We start from the raw sequence: 23,803 nt of genomic DNA on the forward strand, positions 1-23,803 counted from the left end.
CGTGATAGAATGTATTTGAATGTACAATGTATTATATGTGACTAACAAATAGATCACCACAGAGCATTGTCAATCATAGCTCACATTTTTGTAATGCTTCGTCGATACTTATAACACGTGAAATTCGTAGTATTGCCAGACTAACCCTCTTTCAAGGTATTCATCGATCAATTAGCGTAGCACCGAAGTGAGTAACTGTCAAGTAAGACAGTGATGTAATACCGGCTGTTGTGCATTCCCGTGGTATTCTACTTTCTAAATTAGAATAGTTCGTGCTCCGGATTAAAAACAAAACAGTGAAGCGTATACCGATCGAAGCTAATTTTTTGAGATAATGTCGCGTTACGGTCAATAAATCGAGCTCTACCATCGAAATAACGGATATGCGATTTATTTTCGAAATCTAAAAGGAAATATGGTCTGATAAAACAATCTATATAATTTTACGTATCGTCTTTGTTATTGGTTATTATAAATGATGTATCCTATAAAAGAGTCGTTAAATCATGTATATGTAATCAGAGACGCGTCATTCGAACTCTCGAAGTTCTATCTTTGAAAGCATATAAAATAACATAAAATTATGTTAACAATTATGAAAATGGACGTTTGTTATGTCGTGAGTGTAATATGTTTGCTGATATGCGAAGGAATCGAGGTGAAGGAACCCGAAAAAATTAAAAATAATTTAAACAAATCAATAGTGGAAGATATGAAAACGTCAAGCAGCGAATACGCGTTTAATAGAAGAGGAAATGAGTTTAAACGATACGACACAATTGACGAGCGTGGAACAGATGAATTTGAGCCTTTTATTAAAGGCGATGGATTTGAAAATTCCAATTTAAATGTGGCTAACTCGATTTATGGATTCAATTATCCAAACGAGTATAAAATTAAAAATATCGGCAAAGGTATTCATTAGAATCTCTTTTTAATAAATATCTTGTAATCGTTCCAGTTATTTAACGACTATAATAAAATTGAACGATATCATTTTAATCATAGTAATCACTATGGATTATACGTATATTTGCATCAGGTACCCTTGGCGTGGAATCGAGTTTACGACGTTTAGGTGGACAGGATAGTAGCCTTGGCAACATCGAAGAATTCGATTACGATGGAAGCGATGGATTTCGCATTAAAGGAAGCCTCACTCGCTCTCAATATTATGGTTTACCAAGACATGCAGAAAATTATAAACTTTCGAGAAGCAAACTAGGTCTTGGTGGTACGAATATCAGACTGCATTCTAATTTAGGTACTGACAATTTAAGGAAGTCGATAGGAACACAAAATATTCCGTATAATATTTTGGAAAATGATTTTCTCACCGATGGCATCGTTATACCGAGATTGAATTTAGAAAATGAATTTAAGAACGAAATAGTTGAAGACAAATATAATTTTGCTATTGGCGATATTTCAAGATACCAAGACGAAGAAAAGACTGAGGCCGTCGAGAAACTCGGCAATAGATACGAAGTAACCGAAGATTTTGATAAAGACGAAAAGGAAGCTATCGAAAAATCTCATCTTTTTGGATATCAACAAGACATTGCTGAAACTGAAAAGGACGAGGAGGAAGAAGATCTGAAATACGACAAAAATGAATCTGCTGCAAAGGGACTGTCGAGCGAAAGTCATGGAAAAAACGAGAGTCATAAAAAAGGTCACAAAACGTCGGGGTTTCATAACGTTTACCACAAGGACGAATACAAAAAGGACACGTCCTTTTATGACAACGAGCATGTCGACGAACACGAAGAGAGTTATAGCTCGGAGAACAGCGAACACGAAGAAGCGGAAGGTGAACAAAAGAACATCAAAAAGTTGGATGCAGGTTACCACGAGAACGAACACGCACAAAAGGAAATATTTCTCAATGGTCATCAATATGGTACTGCTCAAGGACACGATAGGGAAGCTAGCGGAAAAGAGCATTATATCGAGAATGATGCATTTTTAAAGAAAGATGAACATAGTACGTCAAAAGTGAAAGGTGATTCATTGTATTTAAACAAGCACTATTAAATTATTGTTAAAGATCTATCACTTCTTTCTGCTTGATTTTATTTATCAATTATTTCGTGTAAAATCTATTGTTGTATAAGCTATTACTAATTTGCAAAATTACTATAGTTATTATTACTATATTATTCAACAATTCTAACAATTTCTATAAAATTACTTTTTGATAATTTGCAATGCAAATTTATGATCCAATATGTAAAATAAGATATTTTTAAATAATATAAAATTAAATCGATTTTAAGTAGTTTTATTTCTTATTTCAATGATCATTGATTAACTTTTTCTTTGATTGTATATAAAAACTGAAACAAATAGGGTGAAAGTAACGATATTTACCAATTTAATGATTGCATCAAAATCGCTCGTATTTGTACGGCAATATTACTTAATACTCAAGAAAGGGATAAATGACTATATAAAATTATTTTTATTTCAAAATGAAAGCTTGAAGAGTGACCTCATTTTTTTCTGTTTATAACTACAAAATAGAATGCGTGACCATAATCAAATATTCGAAAATGCTGTCACTGCAAAAATGAACAGGAAAAGTTGGACAAGAACTGTTTAAGTAATAAGAGATCTTTAATAAAGAATGTTCTTTGAAATTTCTATATGCTGTATATCTCAATCGTTATTCATAGATTTGATTTTGATGTTCTACCTATGTACGTAGGAAAATATTTATTTTGATAATTTGTAATTATACAAATAAAGTACAGCTAGAAACAAACATAATCCAACAAGGAACAATAATTGTGATTGCTACGACTTAATGTCCATCTTTAAAACCCCATTTCTTGTGATCTTCGTGATCACCTTTTTTACCATGCTTGGAATGATGTTCATAATGTTCATCGTGTCCACCTTCACTCTTGTGACCCTTTTCATCGTGATGATGATGTCCCTTCTCGTAATGACCTTTTTTCCCATATTTATCCTCATGATGACCAGAATCGTGATGACCCTTCTTGAAGTGACCGCCCTTTTTGTGTTCATGCTCGTGATGATGACCACCGTGATCCTCGTGGTGACCAGAGTCATGATGTTCGTCGAAGAATTCTTTATCCTTTTTAAATTCATCTAATTTATGAACTCCGTGATGCCCCTTGGTACTATGGCCCTTACCGTAGTGGCCTTTCTCATGAAATTTATGGCCCTTTTCGCCCTTTTCACCTTTATGATGCTCGGCATAGTAACCATCATCGTGGTGATGATGCTTCTTGTGTCCTTCATCCTCGTGATAGTGTCCTGAATGTCCTTCTTTGTCATGGTATCCCTTATCACCCTTTTCGTGATGATGTTCCTCCTTATATCCTTTGTCGCCCTTCTCACCGTGTTTGCTATAATGATCGGAAAAATGCTCTTCGCCACCACCCTTTTCTTCATGATGACCAGATGCAGCTACTTCCAAGTCCGACAGATCTATCGTAACTTTTCGGCTTTCAACCAGAATTGAATGAGCGATCGAAATCGCTACGATAGAAATCACCAAAGCAAAACACCTCATCGTATCGACTGAATATTTGCTATACTCGTCAGCACCCACCTTTCGCTTCAACGCTGCGGTCGGTGTGATAAAGCCAAGCGCTACTCTCTTATTATATACAGAACGGAGAATAATCGGCGATATTAGGGAAGCAATACCTCCTTTTCTTGGCTGATTAGTTTGTTGCGAAAGTTATGTCTTTTTAACCTGTTTAAATCGTAATATCGACTTCAGGCAGTTCGTTGATCGTGAACGTTATGTAATCTCGATCGAAATCGTCGCTACGCTTGCACAAATGTGACGCCGACGTCTTTTAATCAAAGATTTTCTCTTCTCGATCGATCTCGAACTTCCACCACTACTTTCTTCCTCATCCGAGATGACTTAGCACATTTAGTGTAAATATTAAAATGTATTAATATTGAAATTCAATCTACCTGAGCACCAATCGTTAAACTTTTGATAAAAAGATACTTATCTAAGTACAAAATTGTATGCAATAAATAATATTTTAATTGCTAACAAAAATAAGATCTTTTATGATAAAAATGCAGTGAAAATCTAAGATAAAACGAGATAAAAAGTTTATAGAAAAGCCATTGTACAATCGAAATATTATAGATAAAAACAACTTAATTATAACTTATTTTAGATACATATTATTCGCAGGAGTTATAGGCGTACAAAAAAGAAGGAATACTAAATTTACTGAATATATAATTCCGATTGAAAGGCTATGTTTTCCTTCGAAAATGCATTTTTTCTATTGTATTTTTAAAAATACTTACCATCAAAATATAAAGTACAAACCTTTGGTGTACTTATGTGATAAAGAACAATGCAACAATACCATGAGAAATAAAAGTTATGATTTAAACTTATAACTTATTCCTTTAATAACTTCAATGGTTTCCTTATATTTATATTTCAAAGTTGATTTTGATCAAACAAAATAAAGAAGTATTCTGCGAAAAGCTTCGAAAGTACTTACGTTAGAAAGCACGTTCGTTGATGGCGCTAGATGATAGAAAGAAGATTTACGAAACGCGAAACTCGCTTTGTGGACAAGTCGATGAGAAGGAACGAAAGTGATTACGTACGAATCCAGGAGCGGAGCAACAAGTATATAAGCTTAGGTGTAGTGAAGCTTGGTCAGTCGATCGTACTCGTTGGTCCGTCAAAGTACCAACAATGGCTTGCTACGTGTCTCGGATATGTCTGGCTTTCTTTCTCCTCTATGCGATTGTCGATTTCTCATCGGCAAAGAATGCAAAAGACGAACGAGATCTAGAAGTAGCTGCTAGCCATCACCACGGCGGTGGTGGTGGTGGCGGTGGTGGTGGCGGCGGCGGCGGTGGCGGAGGTCATCACGAATCTGGTGGTGGCCATGAGCACCATGGACATCATCACGAAGAACACGGAGAGAAAGGAGATAAGGGTTATAAGGGTTCTCACCATCACGAGAAAGGCGATCATGGCCATTATGGTAAAGAACATCACGAGGGACATCATGGCGAACATGGTGGACATAAGAAGGGACATCACGAAGAGGACGAACATCACGGCCATCATCACGAGCATGAGCATGGCCACAAGGGCTCTAAATTTGGTCATTCGAAGGGTCACAAAAAAGGAGAAAAAACTCATGGGTATCATCACAAAGCTCATAAAGATGAATATCACAAGGAACATAAGTTCTACGATGATTATCACAAAGGCGGACATCATGAGAAACATGGATCCCATCACGGACATCACGGAAGCAAAGAGGGACATCATAAAAAGGGTGGACATCACCACTCCGGTCATCACGAGGATCATCATGGAAAGAAGGGCCACCATGATAAAGGACACTTTGATGAGGATCACAAGGGACATCATGGAAAGCATGGCCATGAGGAACATTATCATCATCACGAAGACTACGGAAAGAAGGGCGAACATCACGGAGGGAAATCTCACGGATTCTCGAGCGGTGGTGGTCATGGAGGTGGTGGCGGCGGCGGCGGCGGAGGTGGTGGTCACGGCGGCGGAGGTGGTGGTCACGGCGGCGGAGGTGGTGGTCACGGCGGCTACCATCGCTAATCATTATCGCAACAAGTTCATCCTATTGTAATTCGAACGTTGTTGCATCGTTAATATTTGTTCTCTCGTTGATTATTTTTAAACTCTTTTAATCCCTAATCGATCTGAATTGTTAATTTTAATAATTAAAATATATAAGAATTACAAATCATATCGCATATCTTTTTCTTTACAAATTTCCGATCCAATTTTATATACCCTCCTATGATCCTTAATTTCAGCATAAATCTTGGAGATAATAATTATTATTTTATTTAAATAAAATAACCGATTGATTAAATTATCAATCTACTTATGAGCTTTATATTTACAAAACTATATTTATCTTCACGTCAGAAATTACACGAGGAGTTTAATTTATTATTCTTTTGCTTTCAATTCTTTTCTAAATATCGTTACGAACATTCTCTGTGTTTAAATTAAATATTATATCAAATATTAAATTCTTTATGATATAAGTTGATTTTCAAAATTGAAGAATAATATGTTAATATTATATCAATCGTAGCAAACAATTAAAATTATTAGCGTAATCAAATTTTTTTTTAATGATCCTTTTCTATTAAACTGTATAATATATTATTACAATATTGTTCTTCATTGTGGATAAATAATCTCCTATAACCATTATAATTATAACAATATAAAATATTTATTTTTAATGTGACTAATGAGGATAATCGTCATTAGCACAGTGTCACGATACACATATCGAATGGCGAATCCAGTTTAATATTCTCCAGCACGTATGATAATAAATCAGCTAATACCAAAAACTAATTATGCGAAAGCACGCACAACAAATTATGTTACGGTAACGGTATGTGAAATGGTTTAACGTAGTAATTTTGAAGAATCAATATAAATTTGTTTGATCTATTTCCATAATATCACTTTAATATTAAAACAGAAATTGAAATAATCGACAAAATATTTGTAATTGTTTCAGTGACTACAAATTTTACTCATATAAATATTGATTATAACGAATAATAATAGTAATATTAGAATATAAATAATAGTAGAAATATTATTTAAACTGAATTCTCTTATTTAACCATTGATATTAATAATTGTTATAAAAAAAAGTCATAAAATATTGATTATATAATTTTTTTCAAAAGTTGACCAACTGGTTACGTATAAAGTTTCTTTAACAAAACTCAGTGAGACCGTTTCGTTTCCCGATCATGAGAGCAGAAAACAACGTTACAAATGTATCAAACCGAAAAAAGGACGATCTCTATATAGCGCAACGAAGAGAGAAACCGAAGCTATTCGCTCCCACCACAGGAACCTAGCTGAAAACGCCACCACCGCTGTTGTGGTTTACCCACCTCCATCTGCCAATACATAGCGCTGGACTGGGTACGAAACGTATAAATTAATCGGCCTGGTATCGAGATCCCATCCCGTCACCTGCATCAGCTGGATGCATTTGAATTGGCAGTGGGTTACCTTACCAAATATCAACCATACTGCTAAACAAACAACATGATCGGTTTACGGGGTGCTCTGATAACAGTGGCCCTTTTTGTCACACTGGCCCTGGCTAGAGATATTAGTGGCTTGAAGGATTTAGAAACAGCTGCCAGCCACCATCATTTTGAGAAAGGTGGTGGGGACGAGCATCACTCCGGTCATCATAACGAACATGGTGAAAAAGGAGATAAAGGCTACAAAAGTTATCATCATCATGATAAGGGAGAGAAAGGACATCACGACAAAGAGGGACATTCGGGACACTATCACGAAGACGAAGGACACAAGAAGCATCATCATCACGATGATGGATATTACGGAGAACATCACAAAGGAGAAAAAGGCGAAAAGGGCCACAGCTTCCACGAGAAAGGACACTATGGTAAGGGACATAGTACCAAAGGGCATCATGAGGTAAAGAAGTTTGACGAATTTAAGAAGGATAAGGAATTCCACGATGAACATCACGACTCTGGTCATCACGAAGATCACGGTGGTCATCATCACGAGCACGGTCACAAAAAAGGTGGTCACTTTAAAAAGGGACATCATGATCATGGCCATCATGAAGATCATTACGGTAAAAAGGGCCATCACGAGAAGGGACATCACCATCACGATCATAAAGGTCACAAAGACAGCGGTGGACACGATGAACATTACCATCACGATTCTCATTATGGTAAAAAGGGTGGTCATGAAGATCACAAAGAATGGGGATACAAACACGGCCATTAAGAAACTCATCTAATTAGGAGATACCACCAGCTGTTCTTTTACTCGATTTGTTGTTCTCCTGAACTTTCCGATCACAATTTTCCTAACCCCCGTACGATTTCGGAACGGAATTCAAATGATATTTTATATTTATAAATTGTTGATTGTTAATTTTGTTAATTAATAAGTTGGAATTGTTCGTTAAAAATAAATTGTTTTTGTTAGAAATAAAATGACCGTCCCTAAAGTGTTGTTTATCGATTTTTTGCTTGTTTTAATAACAAAAAAAGAGCTACGATTAAAATATCAGTTACAGTCGGTTAGTGACATGAAATTCCTTTTGGACTATCTCTGTTATATAAGATAGTAAAAAGATTATTCTAGAGATATAAGCTTTTTCTTCGCGCTTAAAGATAAACACTTTCACTTTATTCATTCGCGTAGAAAAGCCTTTGATCTCCATTGAAATAAAAACCGTTCACAGATCCTGCGTTTTAGGATCTCCTTTCATATTTTATTTTATACCGCATATTATCACACTTTTACCATATTTTATTCAAGAAAAAACATTAATAAGGTTTTTATATACGTTTAAATATGTATCAATAATCATAAGAACGCATGAACACGTTTAAATATTACGCGTAAACAGTCGGTATCATTAGAATTATATTATTATCAAAAAACCGTGTAAGAATGGAAAAGCTTTTATTGTCATTAAAATAATTCCAAAGTTATATCGCTTTTTAAATTGTGATATTGAAATTAGATTTAAATTTAATTAAATTTAAACTGAATTAAATTTAACTGAAATATTCTAAGAAAGTTTTTTCTTAAACTACATTGAACAATACAATCTTCTATAAAAAAAAAAAAAGATAAAGAAAGAAAATATCGAAATCAATATAATAATCATTTAATTACGGAGTCGAACATTGTTCTTATCATTTGAATACGTACGGATGATTTTAGAAATTGTCATAGTATTAACGAATATGGTATACTTGTATACGTATTGTTTGTATATCTACGAAAGCTTCCGATCTTGCCAGAGGCATTGTTTGTTAGAGGTAGCGCATTCGTGCGATCTAGTGCAGCCTACTTGATGTTCCCAGCTATTCATTTTAACGATGACGAAAGAGCGAGTATCCGCCATTGTTTCGATCTGCGTCGCACGTACGCGTTGCCGGATTAATTAATGTAATTGGAGTGGTCCTAGTACAAAGGAAAAGAAGCAAAAGGAGAAAGAGAAGCAGTATACTAAATGCGTACGTGATACGTGATATGAGAGAAATGTTAACCGTGTATCTACCATTACAGTGTACACACACATACACACACACACACAACGCATACCAAATCAGTTTTATCTTTAACTTATGTAAGATAAATACAGTAGAATAGATGAACATAATTTAAAACGAGTAATCGTGATTGTTTATCTATATCTCTTTATAGAAAGATTCTTTATTTTAACAAGGTAAAAATAAAATGTACATACTTAACAGTTTCTCAGTTATCGTACTTGTAAATATCTACATAAAAAAATATAGTTTGAAATATGCTTCTTTATCTCTCACAACAGATCAAATCGACTTTTTTCAATTAATTTTGTTGAGAATAGTTCTATAAAAATAAACTGCAATATTTATACCAACTATGTATTATTGACGTACAAGATAGTTAATCGAATGAAATGACGTACACGTTTAATCAAAAATCGTTAAACCCTTTTCAATGCTATGATTTTCGAATGAAATTTCTCTGAGAGAGAATAATAGCTATTAATTAACAATGCAAATAGCAGTAAGTTACTAGTCAGAAGCAGCAAAGCCAGCAAGTATCCCCTTCGTTCTTGTCTAGCACTCTAGTGGTGGATGTCCTGCCGCTTCCCACCAACTTTGACCTACTATTTGACTCGTTTCGAGTCAGTTACGTTCTCTCGCTTTCACATCTCTAACTGATCGCCTTTCTTGAACATTGGAACAAATTGGATTCGCTTGAAGAATCATGATTAGAAATTCACAAAAAATGTAGACAATAATCTCTATCATTTTATCGAAATAATACAGATTATTGACACATTTATATACTTGTATTATCAATTCGAAAAAATCAGATTAATTTACTGTTACTTCTTATGGCCTAATCTAATGTGATCAATTTTTTATCAAGACATAAAGCCTCTACCAGAGATTAATCTTAAAGAATGTAAATTCGATAATGGAATATGAGAATGGAGATATAAACCGATAGAATAAAATGGAAGAAGAAGCACAAAAAAATAAAAATTTCAAATTGCTTATCTTCTTTACGAGTGCTGTAACGAATCAAGTATGAATTCTCATCTTAATAATAAGCGGATAACGTTCAGTAAGAGATATAAGAGTATATGGAATGTTCAATTTATTCCAATCTTATAAATTTATTACTGTTTTTACAAAATCCAGAATACAGACTTATTTACTAATTATTAATTAATTAGCAGTTTCATAGAATACAAAATACAGAATTATTAATTAATTACTGGTTTCATAGAATAGAGAATGCAGACTTATTAATTATATGTTTCACAGAATGGAAGATATAAATTTAAGAGATAATCACAAAAATATTAACTAATTAGTGATTGGGTTTATAGAATGACAAATACTGACTAATTTTCCAAATTTTTCTGATTATCCCTTTCTGAGTTCCCTTTTTTCTGACGCATTTAACTCATCACATAAGAAATTTGCCAACATAAAAGATCTGTTTTTTCTCTTTCTATTATATAAAAATCCTAACATCTATAATTCTGATTGGTTTAATACCTAATAAGAAATTTATTGTATTACGAAACGAAGTCTAACTGACGTACGATTAGAAGAATTTAATTGAATGCATTTTTATAAGCAGAGGTATTGGAGATTTAAACTGTTTATGTTTCCAAAGATGTTGAATAAACGCATTGATGATTTAAATTTCGAAGAATCATAAGATATCGAAAATGGTGCGATAAAATAGTAATCTTTTGATAAATATTAAAAATGTTCTCGGTTTACTTTCCGTTTTAAGTAGATCTTTCCGTTATACATTACTAATCTCAACGAGGAAAATATTACACGTGAGAAAAGGAAAAAAATAATTATACGTAGAATGTAACAGTATTGTTCTTAGGAAAATTGATTAATATATATACATGTTGGTCATACCTTCTTGTTAAAATTTCATGCCAAAATATACTTGAAGAAAAAAAGGAAAGAGAGAGAAAGAAAGAAAGAGAAAGAAAGAAATAATAAGACGATATAACTTACTTAGTCATATAACTTGATGAAAATTCTACGAATTCTCGAAGTTCATTGTTGTTGACCTCTCGCCACTAAAAGAGAAATCGGCTAGACGGGTTAGTTGATGCCAGACAATAGCAACATACCGAGACCACTACCCTAAGCTTGTCTTATATAAGCAGAAGAACCTTTGATAAAATTTTCACGAGATGGCAGCAACCTTACGAATAATAAACGCGTCCGCGTACTAGAGTCATGTAATGAAAATTGCATCGTGAAGCCGCATAAGGCGAGCTCTTTTGATGGTCGTAAGCTCGCGGATTAAATACTATGGCCAAGCTTAACTTGTTTATACGCTGCTCTTTCTTGACTATCTTAAAATGTGTGATATACGCGTACAGTATATCTTTAATATTCTATAATCTGGATAGTAAAAGTTTTTCTTTTTGATTTTTATTTTTTTACAATATAAAATTGAAGAGTAATAATTTGAGCGTATTAATTTCTAATTTAATATATAAATTAAATACATACAAATAATATATGTATATATATTTAAAAAAATATATACATATATAATAAAAATAATAATAATAATAACAATAATAATAATTTTTATTTTATGTGTGGAATAAAATTTTGCTATATCTAATAAATATTTTTACTTCTACGTTAAAGAATAATATAACCGTGCAAGCAAATTTAATAGATACTTTACTTCATTTTTCTAATATAGATATATGGGATTATCAATTGATAAAGTATTAACGAATGATGTGTAAAACGTTCGTTCATCAAAATTATGAGGAAGGGTAGCTATGTAACGTCACATTTCGCTTTAGTTGCTACGCCCAGTTAATAGGTTGAACCTCTTTCTCTCTCGCTCTCTCTCTCTCTCTCTCTCTCTCTCTCTCTCTTTCGCGTTATTAGCGCCAACATTTCCGATGCAGAAGGCGCCAGAGATTCGAATTAACGCGAACACGTGTTTTCGACGGGTTACACCGGCTGCCTGTTCACATATCGACATAATGTGTGTGCATACTCAAATGCGAATAACGAATAAAGCATTCACGAATATGAAAATATAAGAGACAAGAGAGAGACAAAATATATCAGAATCATGCAAACATTTATATCGTAGCAGACGTGTCAATTTAGCAAAAAGCGAGTATCCTGCTATGTGGGTCGAAAAAGAGACAGAAAAGAGATAAAGGGGATGGGGAATACGTGAGAATGCTTTTTGTTGGTCATTTTCTGGAGCAAAATTCCAAATTTTAATCCGGCGAACCAAACACGAAAAATGTCGCCCTATAATGATAGGTATGGTATGTAGGTCATCGAATTGGTATAATTACCTGAACGAATCGATAAAAATGTTTAATTAAAAAATGTTAATATCTTTCGATAGCACTGTCTCGGATTAATATTTTCAGATCTGTCGTTCAATGATCTATAACAATTTTCAGATTGTTCTCAGTAGAAAGTTCTCTTCTTTGTTGAAATGAATTCCTATAAAAAGATTATTAATTATCATAGGCATATCTTGTTTCTTTGATACAAATGATTGCAAAGCAGAACAAAAAAATTAATTGACTGCTTCCATACTTTAAACTAAACGATAAAACGTATAATATATATATATATATATATATATATATATATATATTTATAATCAAAATTAATGTATTCATAGTCGTATATATATTGCATTTTGAAAATGTATGGATGTTTTATAAGCATTTGTGAAATTTCATTTTCAGAAGGAAGAAAATAAACGGAAAGAAAATCTCGATTGTGCAGTTTTCATTCAACACAATCTTTTTATTGCGATATGAGTACTTCAAAAAAAGAGGTAAGAAAACTACTGAAGGAAAACGTTCGCAATAAATCACGACAAACCTATAAGGCACAATATCGCGTTGCCGTCTGAACAGTAATGCAGCTACTTACTATCGTTCAGATATGAGCCACGAGAAAGCTTATTTGTTCCATTATCAAAGAAAAAACTCAGAGATATTAAATTATATCCTTTATGTGTTTTATATTTACTTATACAATCTTATTTTTAATATTTTATATTAAATTCTATTTTATTATAGAATTATTCCTTGATAATGTTATTATTCTATTATCACGAAACGAAGCGTACAAAAATATTATGTTAGTCTGATTATTTCTGTTATCGTTGCAATAATATCATTGTAAATTATTACGATTACTATTATCGTTAGTTTCACGTTATCAGAAGAGGCGCAATGAAAACAAATGCTAAAATCCACGCTTAACAATATTAAATGTAGCCAAGGTTATAATACCACTTCCATGATAGGACAAGCCCATGAATATTTGCATTTCCATGTTACATTTGCATGTTAAAGATAGTCGCGTTAAATATATCCTATATCCGATTATTACTTTTAACTTTCACGCTCTTATCATTTTCAACCGGCAAATTAAAAACTATACCAAAGTTTTAGGAATTTAACTTTCGATGTCCTAAAGAAAATTTATCGTCATATGTTTATTTCATCAGTAATCACCGATAAATTGTTTCTTAAATAATAGTAATCTTTGTTAAGTAAAGAAATTATTTCTTTCGTACTACATAATTCCTAAAAATTTTCATTCGTAGAAAGGTCGATACGACCAACTACAAAAAAAAAAATACATCTATTTCAAGTTTCTTGCTCTTAAACTTAAGAGTCTCTTTAAATGTCTTTCGTTGTAAAAATTAACCTTTATGATCCTTGTTAAAACCATACTTCTTTCCAGAATGATGATCACCCTTCTTGCCATAGGAATCATGATGAGCGTGATGCTGCTCGTGCCCTTGCTTGCCATGATGTCCTTTATGTTCCTCGTCGCTGTGGCCCTTGTCTTGATGTCCCTTTTTACCGTGATGATCCTCCTTATATCCCGAATGTTTGTGTTCGCCCTTCTTATGATGACCTTCCTTCTTCTCATGATGTCCATGGAAATCACCGTGCTTCTCGTGATGACCACCCTTATGGTAATCATCATAGAACTTGTGCTCTTTGTGATACTCATCTTTATGGAATTTGTTGTGATAACCCTTCGTCTTGTGCCCCTTCTTGTGGCCCTTTTTCTCCCCGAACTTGCCACCCTTATGACCCTTTTCCCCCTCGTGATGCTCTCCGTATTTTTCGTTTAGATCGTGATGACTTTTCTTGTGACCACCGTCTTCCTCGTGATGTCCAGCATGATGTTCTTTATCGTGTTTACCATGATCACCCTTATCATGATGATGATGACTCTTGTAACCTTTGTCACCCTTTTCACCATGCTCCTCGTGATGATCGGTATGATGTTCCTTACCACCACCAACCTCATGATGATGTCCTTGCTGTTTGTGCTCTGTTGCAGCACTTTCTAGATCATCTTCTAGGTCTATGTGACTCTCAACATCCCTTACTGGAAGAACATGTTTATTTAGAACCTTGGCCTGCAAATCTTTCGCGTGACATGTCTTCTGGAGTAAAAAGGAGCAACAAAGAAAGAAAATAATCGGCAGGAGAGTCGTGACGCGTGTCATTTTGACATCCATTCACATCCGGCTTCAGCTACTGACGAACTCGAACTCCACGGTTCTCACTTAAATATCATTCGATCATTACTTCCGTCACGGATCGAGCGTTTCCGACGATTTTACTTTCCTCCGTACGACCACTCAGACTATTCGGTTTCTCCATTTGACGTTCTCCGATTCTCTAAGAATCGACGAACGTGCCTTCATGAACTCGACTTCCTTTCACACTTTCTCCCATTGACGACTACGTCTACTATTATACTCATACTCGCCATTCATATACTATTTTAAAATGATTAGAAATGGTACACTTTGACTCAAACATGCTTATTGTCCATTTCGATCATTTTAAAAAACTCTTAGTATGTATTCCTATATATTTTTTATTACCAATATTATACATTATTATAATAATAAACAATGATCAGTGTATATATTATTACGTTAACTAAATATATAACAATAATTATAATCACGGAAACTTGACACGTATTTTACAACGTCAAATTATCATATTAAAAATGTTCCTATGTTTTCTTATATATGAATATACATAATAAATGTACACCATTTCAAAACGTCAGTTTTACAAAAAAATTATCTCTTTGACAACCACGAAAATGGTGCGTTCAAGCATTACGTCGTCGAAACGGAGTATCTAGAATGATGAAAACGACTTTCTATCGTCACTTTTTCTTCGGTCTTTTTTTCAATACTAGCACAATACCACAGAAACTTGTGAACCGCGTCGAATCTGTCTTCTTGCAATAAGAAATCTCACGTTTTTATTAGAAACGATCTTATCCAATATAATAAATGGCGATAGTTCAATAAGAAAATATGCAATGCAGTTTGCTGACGCGAACAAATTGTCACCGCTGCACGTGCCGCGACGTAATCATGTTGAAATATCAACGATTTTGTTAAACGTATCTAAATAATTAGCCACAAAACCGACTATCGATAACACCCGGAACGTTCATTGAAACCGAAAACCGATCAAAATGCGGAACAGCGCGCTGATAAAAGTCAATCGGAAAAGTGATCGAATTTCCGATTAAATGGCACTGGAGATAACCAAGCGTAATGAATTTAATTTAATTAGCACGGTTGACGCTAGAATCTAGATTTTAGAATATATTGCAATTTGAAGCCAAAAAGAAATATTTAATTGACATTTCTTGCTTCTATTCTTCGTTCGAACTTTTTATATTTGCGATCTTCTTAGAATCGTTCTTTCAATCTCTTGCTTTTTTCTTCTATTAACAAATAACGGATTGTTAATAAAATCATAAACTAACATCAATTTACCGAACTTTTACGGATATCATAGAGCGAGTTCTTCAGTTATTTTGATTATTAATGTTTGTTCTTTTTATTTACATTAATGATTCTTGTCAAATGCTTACATAAAAAAGTATTTAAAATAAAATGTAAATGGCATGCTATATTTCTTATCTACTTTCTCAATTACTTTTCTCTCCGTCATATCAATTTAATCTCAAATTTATTTTTTCCTAGAATATCTATACTTTTTATTACACTATAACGATATTCTCATGACACGATCAGCTATAGTTGGTACAACGAAATGATAATATCTAGCAAGACTAGGAAGGAAAGATATTAACGTTATCGTTCGACCGGGGGAAGAGAAAAATTGATTCTCAAAGGCTTCGTAAAGGCCGATAAGCGAAGGTATATCGAAGCCATTAACTCGCTGCAGCGATCGCATTTTCTTTCGCATATCGCATCCAAAGGCGGACGTCGAACCTGTTCTCCATTGCAAATCGTACGAGCTGGTCGAATTCATAGAGAGATAGAGAGATAGGTAGATGGATAGATAGTGAATGGAAGAGTGGGAGAAAGGGAAAGGGACAGGCTCTAAAACAGTGTGATCGATAGCTTCCTCGGTTCCTTACGACCTTATTTGGCAACGCCTTAGACTGGAGATTGGCCGGGATCGGTGGCGTTGGCGCTGCATAATCAAGATAAAGATTGGTTACTGCACGAGCACCCTATCTTGATCCCTTCGAGGGTGATGGGAAAGTCGAATATAGAAGGAGAAATATAAGGAGAAGAAGAAAAAGGAGAAAAATAAGAAGAAAAAGAAAAAGAATAAGAAGAGAAACCGGGAGGCCAAGGCTTCTGCCAAGTTCGATTTGAACTCGGCATCTCTCGTCGTAACGGAGATTAGATTAGATGGTGTTCGCTTTGGACCATCCGTATAGAGAGAGACTGCTTTGTAAGCGGATCCAAAGACGAGTGGTGGAACGTCGTCGAGACAATTCGCTCCTGTTCGCGTTCTTAGCCACCCCAACCCCACTTCCTTTCGTCATCCACCCTTGATGCTACCCAACGATCGTTGCCTTTCTCGAAATGGAGACCTCAAAGCCTTTATGAAATCAACAATAGTACTGTACTCGAAGAAATCAATGTTCCGTAATGCAACGAGTAATGAAGAATCTTGCTAAGAGAATACAAATCGATGTAATTTCTTGTACATCTATATTTAGTCTGTTTCTCACAACTTTTCAAAAAAAAAAAAAAAAAGAAAAAAAAAATACATATTTGAGGTAATAAATTAAACAGTTTAAAGAAACCGCTTTTAAATTGGTTTAATCGTCGCATCAACTATGAATAACCGATGTCAAATTACATCGCGTAATTAAATCCGAATATCTCTTTTAGAGATTTGCTTAATTACGTGCACCCTTTTCTTCCCTTCTCCGTCCACGTAGCAATGCCACCAACAGTAACCCCTCCGGCAACGTCTCGCGGGGTGTGCAATCAGTTGATGGCCCGGCAGAGAGAACTTCAACCCTTCTCAACCTCTCGTCCAAACCACCACCCTTGCATTCAAGTCCAACCGACGGTTCTCTCTCTTTCTTTTTCTTTCTCTTTCTTTCTTTCTCTTTCTTTCTCTCCCTCTCCCTCTCTCTCCCACGCTTACCAACTTAACCATCCTTTACCGCATTTTCGCTAGATGAATAAAACCGGCGGACTGTGCGTTGGTGAACAAAGGAACTCGCGCTACCTTCTGGGCTGCTAATGAAATTGTTTCCTAATTTAAATCCTGGGAGAACCACGACGTGGATTCTATTCTACGGTCAAGAGCTCCCATTCAGCCTACAACCTTTTCTCGAGAGGGATACGGTGCAGAGGAATGATGCTGATCGTGAGTAATTTCGTATCTTTCTCTCTCTCTCTCTCTCTCTCTCTCTCTTTCTTCTTTCTTCCTTTTTGAACAAATAAAAGTCAACACAATTATTCCAAAGATATCCTTTAATCTTCCTTTTTTACTATCATATAGATCTCGATATCCATTCGATTCGAATCACTCTGATAAAAGAATTTTACGATGTTAATTGAAACGAAGGTCATAGGAAACATTGTTGATTTTAAAAATTAAGGATTTTGTAATGATAGGGAAACTGGGCTAACGACCGAGCGTTGGTCGAATGGAAATCTAGCATCGCCACTCATCGCGATAAGAGAAGTCGACGATCTTCATAGTAGCATTTCAAGTAGTAAACCCATTTATTTGTTTGCGCTCAGGAAATAACGTTTACCGGAAATGCCTTGGAAGAAATTGGCGTATCATTAAAGTTATAATTGAATTACTCATAATTGAATTACGTTGTCATAATTGAAAAACGAAAAAATAAACTTGAACAATATATCCCAATAATGTTATTTGTTCTTTTTTTAAAACTTGTTCTATTTTAGGTATAAGTAGTTAAGAATAAAAAAAGAAGCAAAAATAAAAATTATACCACTTGCCAACTATGAAAAAGAAAAAAAGAAGTATAATTATCCGGTGCAAGCAGTCTCTACCTCGAATATCTGCGACGTCTACGAAGTTTTGCTCGTTATAAATAATTGCTAAACGTAGAAACTAGTAGGTTGGTACCAGCAACACCTATCACCATGCGATATGTGTAGAAGCTCTCACACCATGATCGTCGCGTGACCGAAACTACTTTTTAACGCTCGCTTGCGAATTCTTCATCCGTCAGGTTGAATCGTGCAGCAAAGCGATATGTGTCTTCCTAAACCATCTAACTCGTGAATATCAACGTAAATCTAAAACTATTTCGAAATGGCGAATTGTCTTTAAAATCTCGAAATGAAAGCTGGATGAATAAGATCATGAAACATTAAGACGATCGATTGACGAAGTGAGATGATCGTATTTCACGGCAAATTTTCTTTTCCCTTGTAAATTTCAAAGAACGTTCAGTGAATTCTTATTGTCTCACGTAATCACACCTTCGCGTGTTACTACAAGCAATCTAGGATAGATTATTTGTTAATGATTAATCGTATGAATGTTTAGGCATCGCTGACATATAGAGTTTCATCAAATGATGCTCTTGAACGATGCTCATGATTTTCGATCAATCATTTCCGTCATACTTTCGAACAAAGTTACATTATAACAATACAACAAATTAATATCGGCTAATAACAAAAACCGTGAACAAATTGTTTAATTAGCTTGTATTACAATTAATAGAAACTATTCAAAATTTTGGATAGAAACGCAACATTTCGAAGTTAATAAATCTTTAGAACATGATCGTTATATTTTCAAATCGAATGATCATAAGTTACGTATTCTTTCCGTTATCTGTTTATTCGATGTATAAAATAATATATACATAGGAAAAACAAGTATTATAAAATATTACTAATAATGTTCCCCATAATCGCCTCCAGAATCACTACCGGAAGAATAAGAGCTGTGGCTCTCGTAAGAACCTTCACTACCGGCAGAATAATTCTTGCTGTGGCCGTCGCCAGTGTCGCTGTAACTCTCAGAGTCTGGTTCTGCGACCATATAATGGCTTCCATAATCGTCGGTATGTTCACTGCCGTGATCTCCTTCGTTATCCACATAGTGACTGTCGACGATCGTACCTATGAAAAATCGTTTATTTATGTCATTAAAAATGAAAGCTCGAAAATATGCTTTCATTCTTTCTATCATTTTATATTCTTACCTGCACCTTCGTGATCTTCCTGTTCTCCTATTTTCGTACTTTGCTCGGCATGCTTGTCAGTCTCATCGGCAAGACGAGCTTTGCCGTAAGCAAAGTGTTTCTCGAATCCATACTTGTCTCCATCCTGCTTGTGGAAAGTGTCAAGCGTCTTGTATCCGTGGTCACCCTTGCTATAGGTTTCCTTCAAGTAGCCCTTCTCGCCCTCTGCATCACTACCGTACGTCTTGTAGTAGCCACCCTCGTCCGATTTGCCTAAAACCACAATGTTAACGGTCCTTGTTAGTCAACACGGCCGTTCGACCAAGCATCCGTGAAACTCGATGATTAATTGGATCTACAGACGTGCCTTCCTCAAACGATTCCGTATTACTCGAGAACACGTGTATCGAGTTCGATCAAGCTACGTGGCTAGCGACGTGAATTCGATCTGTCTTGACGTTTCGACAAATGCCTCCGACGAGTTCGATCCGTTTTGACGCGTGAACAAACAGACCCCATCCTCCGAGCTTCAGAAAGCTCTAATTTCTCCTGACTCCATGATAAATCCTAAATCGACGGTCCGCGTAATTTCATACGAATTTCCAATTCGAATAGATCTTAACGTCGGTAAGCTTTTACAAGCTACCAACCAACGTCAATGTCGTCGCGAATCTTATTCGTCTCCAAGGAGACATCGACGAGGGCGTGGCTCATTTCCCTCGATCGAAGTATTAAATTCGAACGAGTTTCTTCAATGTCGACTAAATTGGTCTCTGGTTCGGAAAGGAAACTGGTCTTAATGGGGATGCTTGCTCCGACAGATTGAGCTAATGCTACTCATGCTCGACGTTTCATTTGGAATGTGACAATCGTTTTGAGAAAGAGAAATAGGGAGAGAGAGAGAGAGAGAGAGAGAGAGAGAGAGGGAGAGGGAGAGAAAGAGAGAGAGAGAAAGAGAGAGAGAGGGAGAGGTAGAGGGAGAGAAAGAGAAAGAGAAAGAGAGATTCTCGTTATTCTTGTAATAATGAACTTTATCTACTGTATGAAATTATTCCTGACCTAGATAGAAATTGATAACTTTCATTTTTGAAAGAAAATACTTTGCGATATCTATAATTAACTTTGAAATAACTAAATAACCAGGATCATTATCGGCGATGAATTTCTCCTAATATTTCAAGGGTCGATCATTAACGTGCACGGAAATATCATTGGACCTACCAGACGCATTCTTCGCGATCTTTTTGAAGTCCTTCTTCGGCGAATTTCCAGCTTTCGCGAGATCCTCGACTTCCGAGTGGAACTTTAAAGGTATCGACTGACGTAGCTCTCTTTTGAAGGACCCGACGGACGCCATGTCTTCATCGAGAATCGGATATTCTTCGTAATCCATGGGCATACCCAAAGAATGACCGAGAATAAGAAATGAAACGAACAACTCGTACGTTTTTCGACGCATCCTTCTCCGTTACGTTGGCTCTACTTCGATCTATGGATCAACGGCTAGACGATTTTCGTGATCGACAAAGACGTTAAGCTTTCGAGACTGTCCGTGACTTTTATATCTTCTCCCACTTTAAAGACTCGCAGAAATTTTCCTTCGACAGGAAGGGACACAAAGAATCGACGCGACGGATATCAAATCGATTTCGCAAGATCGATTCTCGTTTCTTCGCTGTGAAAGGCGATCTCGTCGTTCGATCGCTTCCTACTTTTCAACGTTTCATGAACGTCTTCGATTTATCCAATTCGAACATATTTAAACTCGAATCAAAAAAGCGAACAAATGGAAGATTCATAATCATAGATTATAAACCACCGAACCTTTTATATTAAAATTTTATGAATTATTTGCTTTTGATATTATCAGCATGATTATCGATCAGCTGGACAACCAATCACATCTATACCAAACGTATCATACAATCGATTTCGCACTTTCCATATTCGATGACGATAATAGCATCGCGGCGGTCATTGACCGTTCCCTTATCATCTGCGCGAACCAATCGTGCATTTGTATATCGATTACCATACTTGTGAACAAGAAATTAATATACGGATCTATATTATATTTCATTGTGATAATTACAGAGATTTACTTTTAAGAATAGTTTAGGTTTATATTTAAAATTAGTAGTTTAAAAGTTGTTATACATATAAATTGAATAAAGAAAACACGGTAGACTTTATTCATTTAATACCTATTCACTTTCATTATTATTTATAGTTGTTAGTTAATCTGTTTCTAAAAAGGATAAATACTAAGAAATACTTACACATAATATATATTTTGTTTTGTGCACATTTAATGTATTAGAAAGAAGGACAATCAAATTTTAAGCGATATTGTGGGATAGAAAGAACAGTTGAAAAGAAAGACTTCCTTTCTTATTATTTATAATGCTAGTTAGTTACTCGCTCTGAAGAAATATTTCTTCACGCACGAATGGATGTATCTACGTAAGCAACTCTCGATTTCAGTCTAACTTTTTCATGCAAAATTACCTCAGACTTTTCGAGAAGGTAATTTCGCTCTATTAGTCTCCACGAACATTAGTCCATTGCGTTATCGGATCAAATATAACATCATGTTGTATTTAAATAAAATTTCAAATTAATGTAAAATAATATTTATCATTCGACGTTTGTCATAACAAAATTCATGATTATTTTAGGACGAGATATTTAAAATTTTATTTTATTAATTCATTTTCAACATTCTTATAAAAATATTCATCCGATTTCTACATATTTATATTTAATAAAAATTACTTATCCAAGAATTCGGCACACAAATCTCTTTTTTATATCTCATAATTATTATATAATTTCCTGTGAAAACAAAAAAGGATCCTAAATGCCAGAACTATTTTATAAAGTGTAATCGTTTATTCAAGAAATCTCATAGAAATCACGTTCACTGTAATTTCGAAAATCTCTCTCTCTCTCTCTCTCTCTCTCTCTCCCTCTTTCCCATTTTGCAATCCTCTTCCTTCAGTATCCTTGCCGATACTGCGGTACGAGACATGTCAGCGTACCGTTGCCGTTCGTCAGTGTCACCGCAAGCCGGTAGTAAATCGCAAAGCGACCCTCCTTCCTCGTCTAAGTCGAGCTACGCAGAGAATAGGAGGAAGCCGAGATGATTACGCTTAACACCGTGTGAACCACTTGATGCAGCCGGTGTCGGGGACGTTAAGCGCCTTATATAGCTGTAGCGCCAGCTAGTTTCAACTGAGATAATCCACTAATTTGAAAATCTTGGATGGAATGTTGCATTATGCCGTGCTACAACCATCCACGCGTTACTGTCCTTCCCTTCTCTCAATGTTCATTATGCTACATCTTAAAAAAATTGCAGAAATTTATTTTATGATCGTATTTTACATTGATTACGACTCGTTCTAAAATAATAAAGAAATATTTTTAAGCGATAACCATTTACATTTCGATATAAATATTTTTATTCCAAATTTAGTATGTAAATTGTAATAAAATTGATACGTCATCTTTAAAGAACAGGCAAATAAATTATATTGTTACAGAATTATAACGTTGGTTGAGTTTAATCTTATGATAACATCGCTGAACTGACAACAAACTTTTCAAATGATTATAGTCTTCAATCCTGTTCTCTAAGTCACGTACAAATATTCAAATTTCCTTCAAATTGTCAAAGGAAAGAATTTTGTGACTCGATCGATCAAATATTCCGTTTCCTTAAATCGCTGAATATTATGAGTTTTGAGATCAAAAGTCAGCACGTGTAACAGCACCCACCCTAAGATACGATCAACGACTTGGCTTCAGCCTGGAGTTAAAGCTTCGAGAGTTGAAGGGGTAGCTAACCCATGATTCGCATACTGATTAGCTTGAGAGAGCGGGTAAAGGTAATCTCATTGGCATATATTAGTCGGATATTGAGACGGATGAATGCACAGTCGTTTGTGTTGTCATCATATAATTAGAAATTTAATGTTCCAAAAATTGCATTTTCTCGTATTATTTATTATGAAATGCACGAAAGATAAAATTTAAAGATTAAGAATTTTTAAATAAAATTTTATACCGCTATAATTGATATATATTGAATATATTTTTGTATATTGACTCTTGAAATCTCATATGTTATTAAAAAACAATTTTAGTAATAATCATGGATACAGATAAAATATGATACGACAGAAACGTTCTA

General features: G+C 34.8%; 6 protein-coding genes across 6 annotated transcripts; 3 read left to right on the forward strand and 3 right to left on the reverse strand.

Moving 5' to 3' along the window:
• The first annotated feature begins 57 nt into the window (after positions 1-57).
• On the forward strand, positions 58-2,037 carry LOC146872697 (uncharacterized). The gene is made up of 2 exons (XM_085659817.1): positions 58-914; positions 1,043-2,037. The coding sequence occupies exons 1-2, from the start codon at positions 584-586 to the stop codon at positions 2,035-2,037; spliced, it is 1,326 nt and encodes a 441-aa protein (XP_085515943.1). The 5' UTR covers positions 58-583.
• A 317-nt stretch (positions 2,038-2,354) lies between these two features.
• LOC118444734 (uncharacterized) lies at positions 2,355-3,622 on the reverse strand. The gene has a single exon (XM_035873288.2). The coding sequence runs from the start codon at positions 3,542-3,544 to the stop codon at positions 2,807-2,809; it is 738 nt and encodes a 245-aa protein (XP_035729181.1). The 5' UTR covers positions 3,545-3,622; the 3' UTR covers positions 2,355-2,806.
• A 1,044-nt stretch (positions 3,623-4,666) lies between these two features.
• LOC118444735 (uncharacterized) lies at positions 4,667-5,727 on the forward strand. Its single transcript, XM_035873290.2, has one exon. It carries the CDS (start codon positions 4,715-4,717, stop codon positions 5,606-5,608), a length of 894 nt encoding a protein of 297 aa, XP_035729183.1. The 5' UTR covers positions 4,667-4,714; the 3' UTR covers positions 5,609-5,727.
• Positions 5,728-7,004: 1,277 nt separating this feature from the next.
• Positions 7,005-7,851, forward strand: LOC118444736 (uncharacterized). The gene has a single exon (XM_035873291.2). It carries the CDS (start codon positions 7,103-7,105, stop codon positions 7,826-7,828), a length of 726 nt encoding a protein of 241 aa, XP_035729184.1. The 5' UTR covers positions 7,005-7,102; the 3' UTR covers positions 7,829-7,851.
• Positions 7,852-12,779: 4,928 nt separating this feature from the next.
• Positions 12,780-14,704, reverse strand: LOC118444737 (uncharacterized). The gene has a single exon (XM_085659772.1). The coding sequence runs from the start codon at positions 14,639-14,641 to the stop codon at positions 13,808-13,810; it is 834 nt and encodes a 277-aa protein (XP_085515898.1). The 5' UTR covers positions 14,642-14,704; the 3' UTR covers positions 12,780-13,807.
• Positions 14,705-19,200: 4,496 nt separating this feature from the next.
• LOC118444738 (uncharacterized) lies at positions 19,201-21,186 on the reverse strand. Its single transcript, XM_035873293.2, has 3 exons — positions 20,830-21,186; positions 19,630-19,881; positions 19,201-19,546 (listed from the first exon to the last, which is right to left on the reverse strand). The coding sequence occupies exons 1-3, from the start codon at positions 21,065-21,067 to the stop codon at positions 19,317-19,319; spliced, it is 720 nt and encodes a 239-aa protein (XP_035729186.1). The 5' UTR covers positions 21,068-21,186; the 3' UTR covers positions 19,201-19,316.
• Between the last annotated feature and the right edge of the window lie 2,617 nt (positions 21,187-23,803).

The sequence above is a fragment of the Vespa mandarinia genome, chromosome 10 (genome assembly GCF_050613455.1).
Source record: "Vespa mandarinia isolate Hongniang chromosome 10, ASM5061345v1, whole genome shotgun sequence".
NCBI classification, from domain to species: Eukaryota; Metazoa; Arthropoda; class Insecta; order Hymenoptera; family Vespidae; genus Vespa; species Vespa mandarinia.

Bases quoted from the DNA above. Each gene is read 5' to 3' on its own strand.
- LOC146872697 (XM_085659817.1), top strand. From the start codon at position 584: ATGTTAACAATTATGAAAATGGACGTTTGTTATGTCGTGAGTGTAATA. The intron at 915-1,042 runs GTATTCATTAGA...TATTTGCATCAG, and splicing joins AATTAAAAATATCGGCAAAG to GTACCCTTGGCGTGGAATCG.
- LOC118444734 (XM_035873288.2), bottom strand. From the start codon at position 3,544: ATGAGGTGTTTTGCTTTGGTGATTTCTATCGTAGCGATTTCGATCGCT.
- LOC118444735 (XM_035873290.2), top strand. From the start codon at position 4,715: ATGGCTTGCTACGTGTCTCGGATATGTCTGGCTTTCTTTCTCCTCTAT.
- LOC118444736 (XM_035873291.2), top strand. From the start codon at position 7,103: ATGATCGGTTTACGGGGTGCTCTGATAACAGTGGCCCTTTTTGTCACA.
- LOC118444737 (XM_085659772.1), bottom strand. From the start codon at position 14,641: ATGGATGTCAAAATGACACGCGTCACGACTCTCCTGCCGATTATTTTC.
- LOC118444738 (XM_035873293.2), bottom strand. From the start codon at position 21,067: ATGCGTCGAAAAACGTACGAGTTGTTCGTTTCATTTCTTATTCTCGGT. The intron at 19,882-20,829 runs GTAGGTCCAATG...TTGTGGTTTTAG, and splicing joins GATCGCGAAGAATGCGTCTG to GCAAATCGGACGAGGGTGGC. The intron at 19,547-19,629 runs GTAAGAATATAA...GATTTTTCATAG, and splicing joins GGAAGATCACGAAGGTGCAG to GTACGATCGTCGACAGTCAC.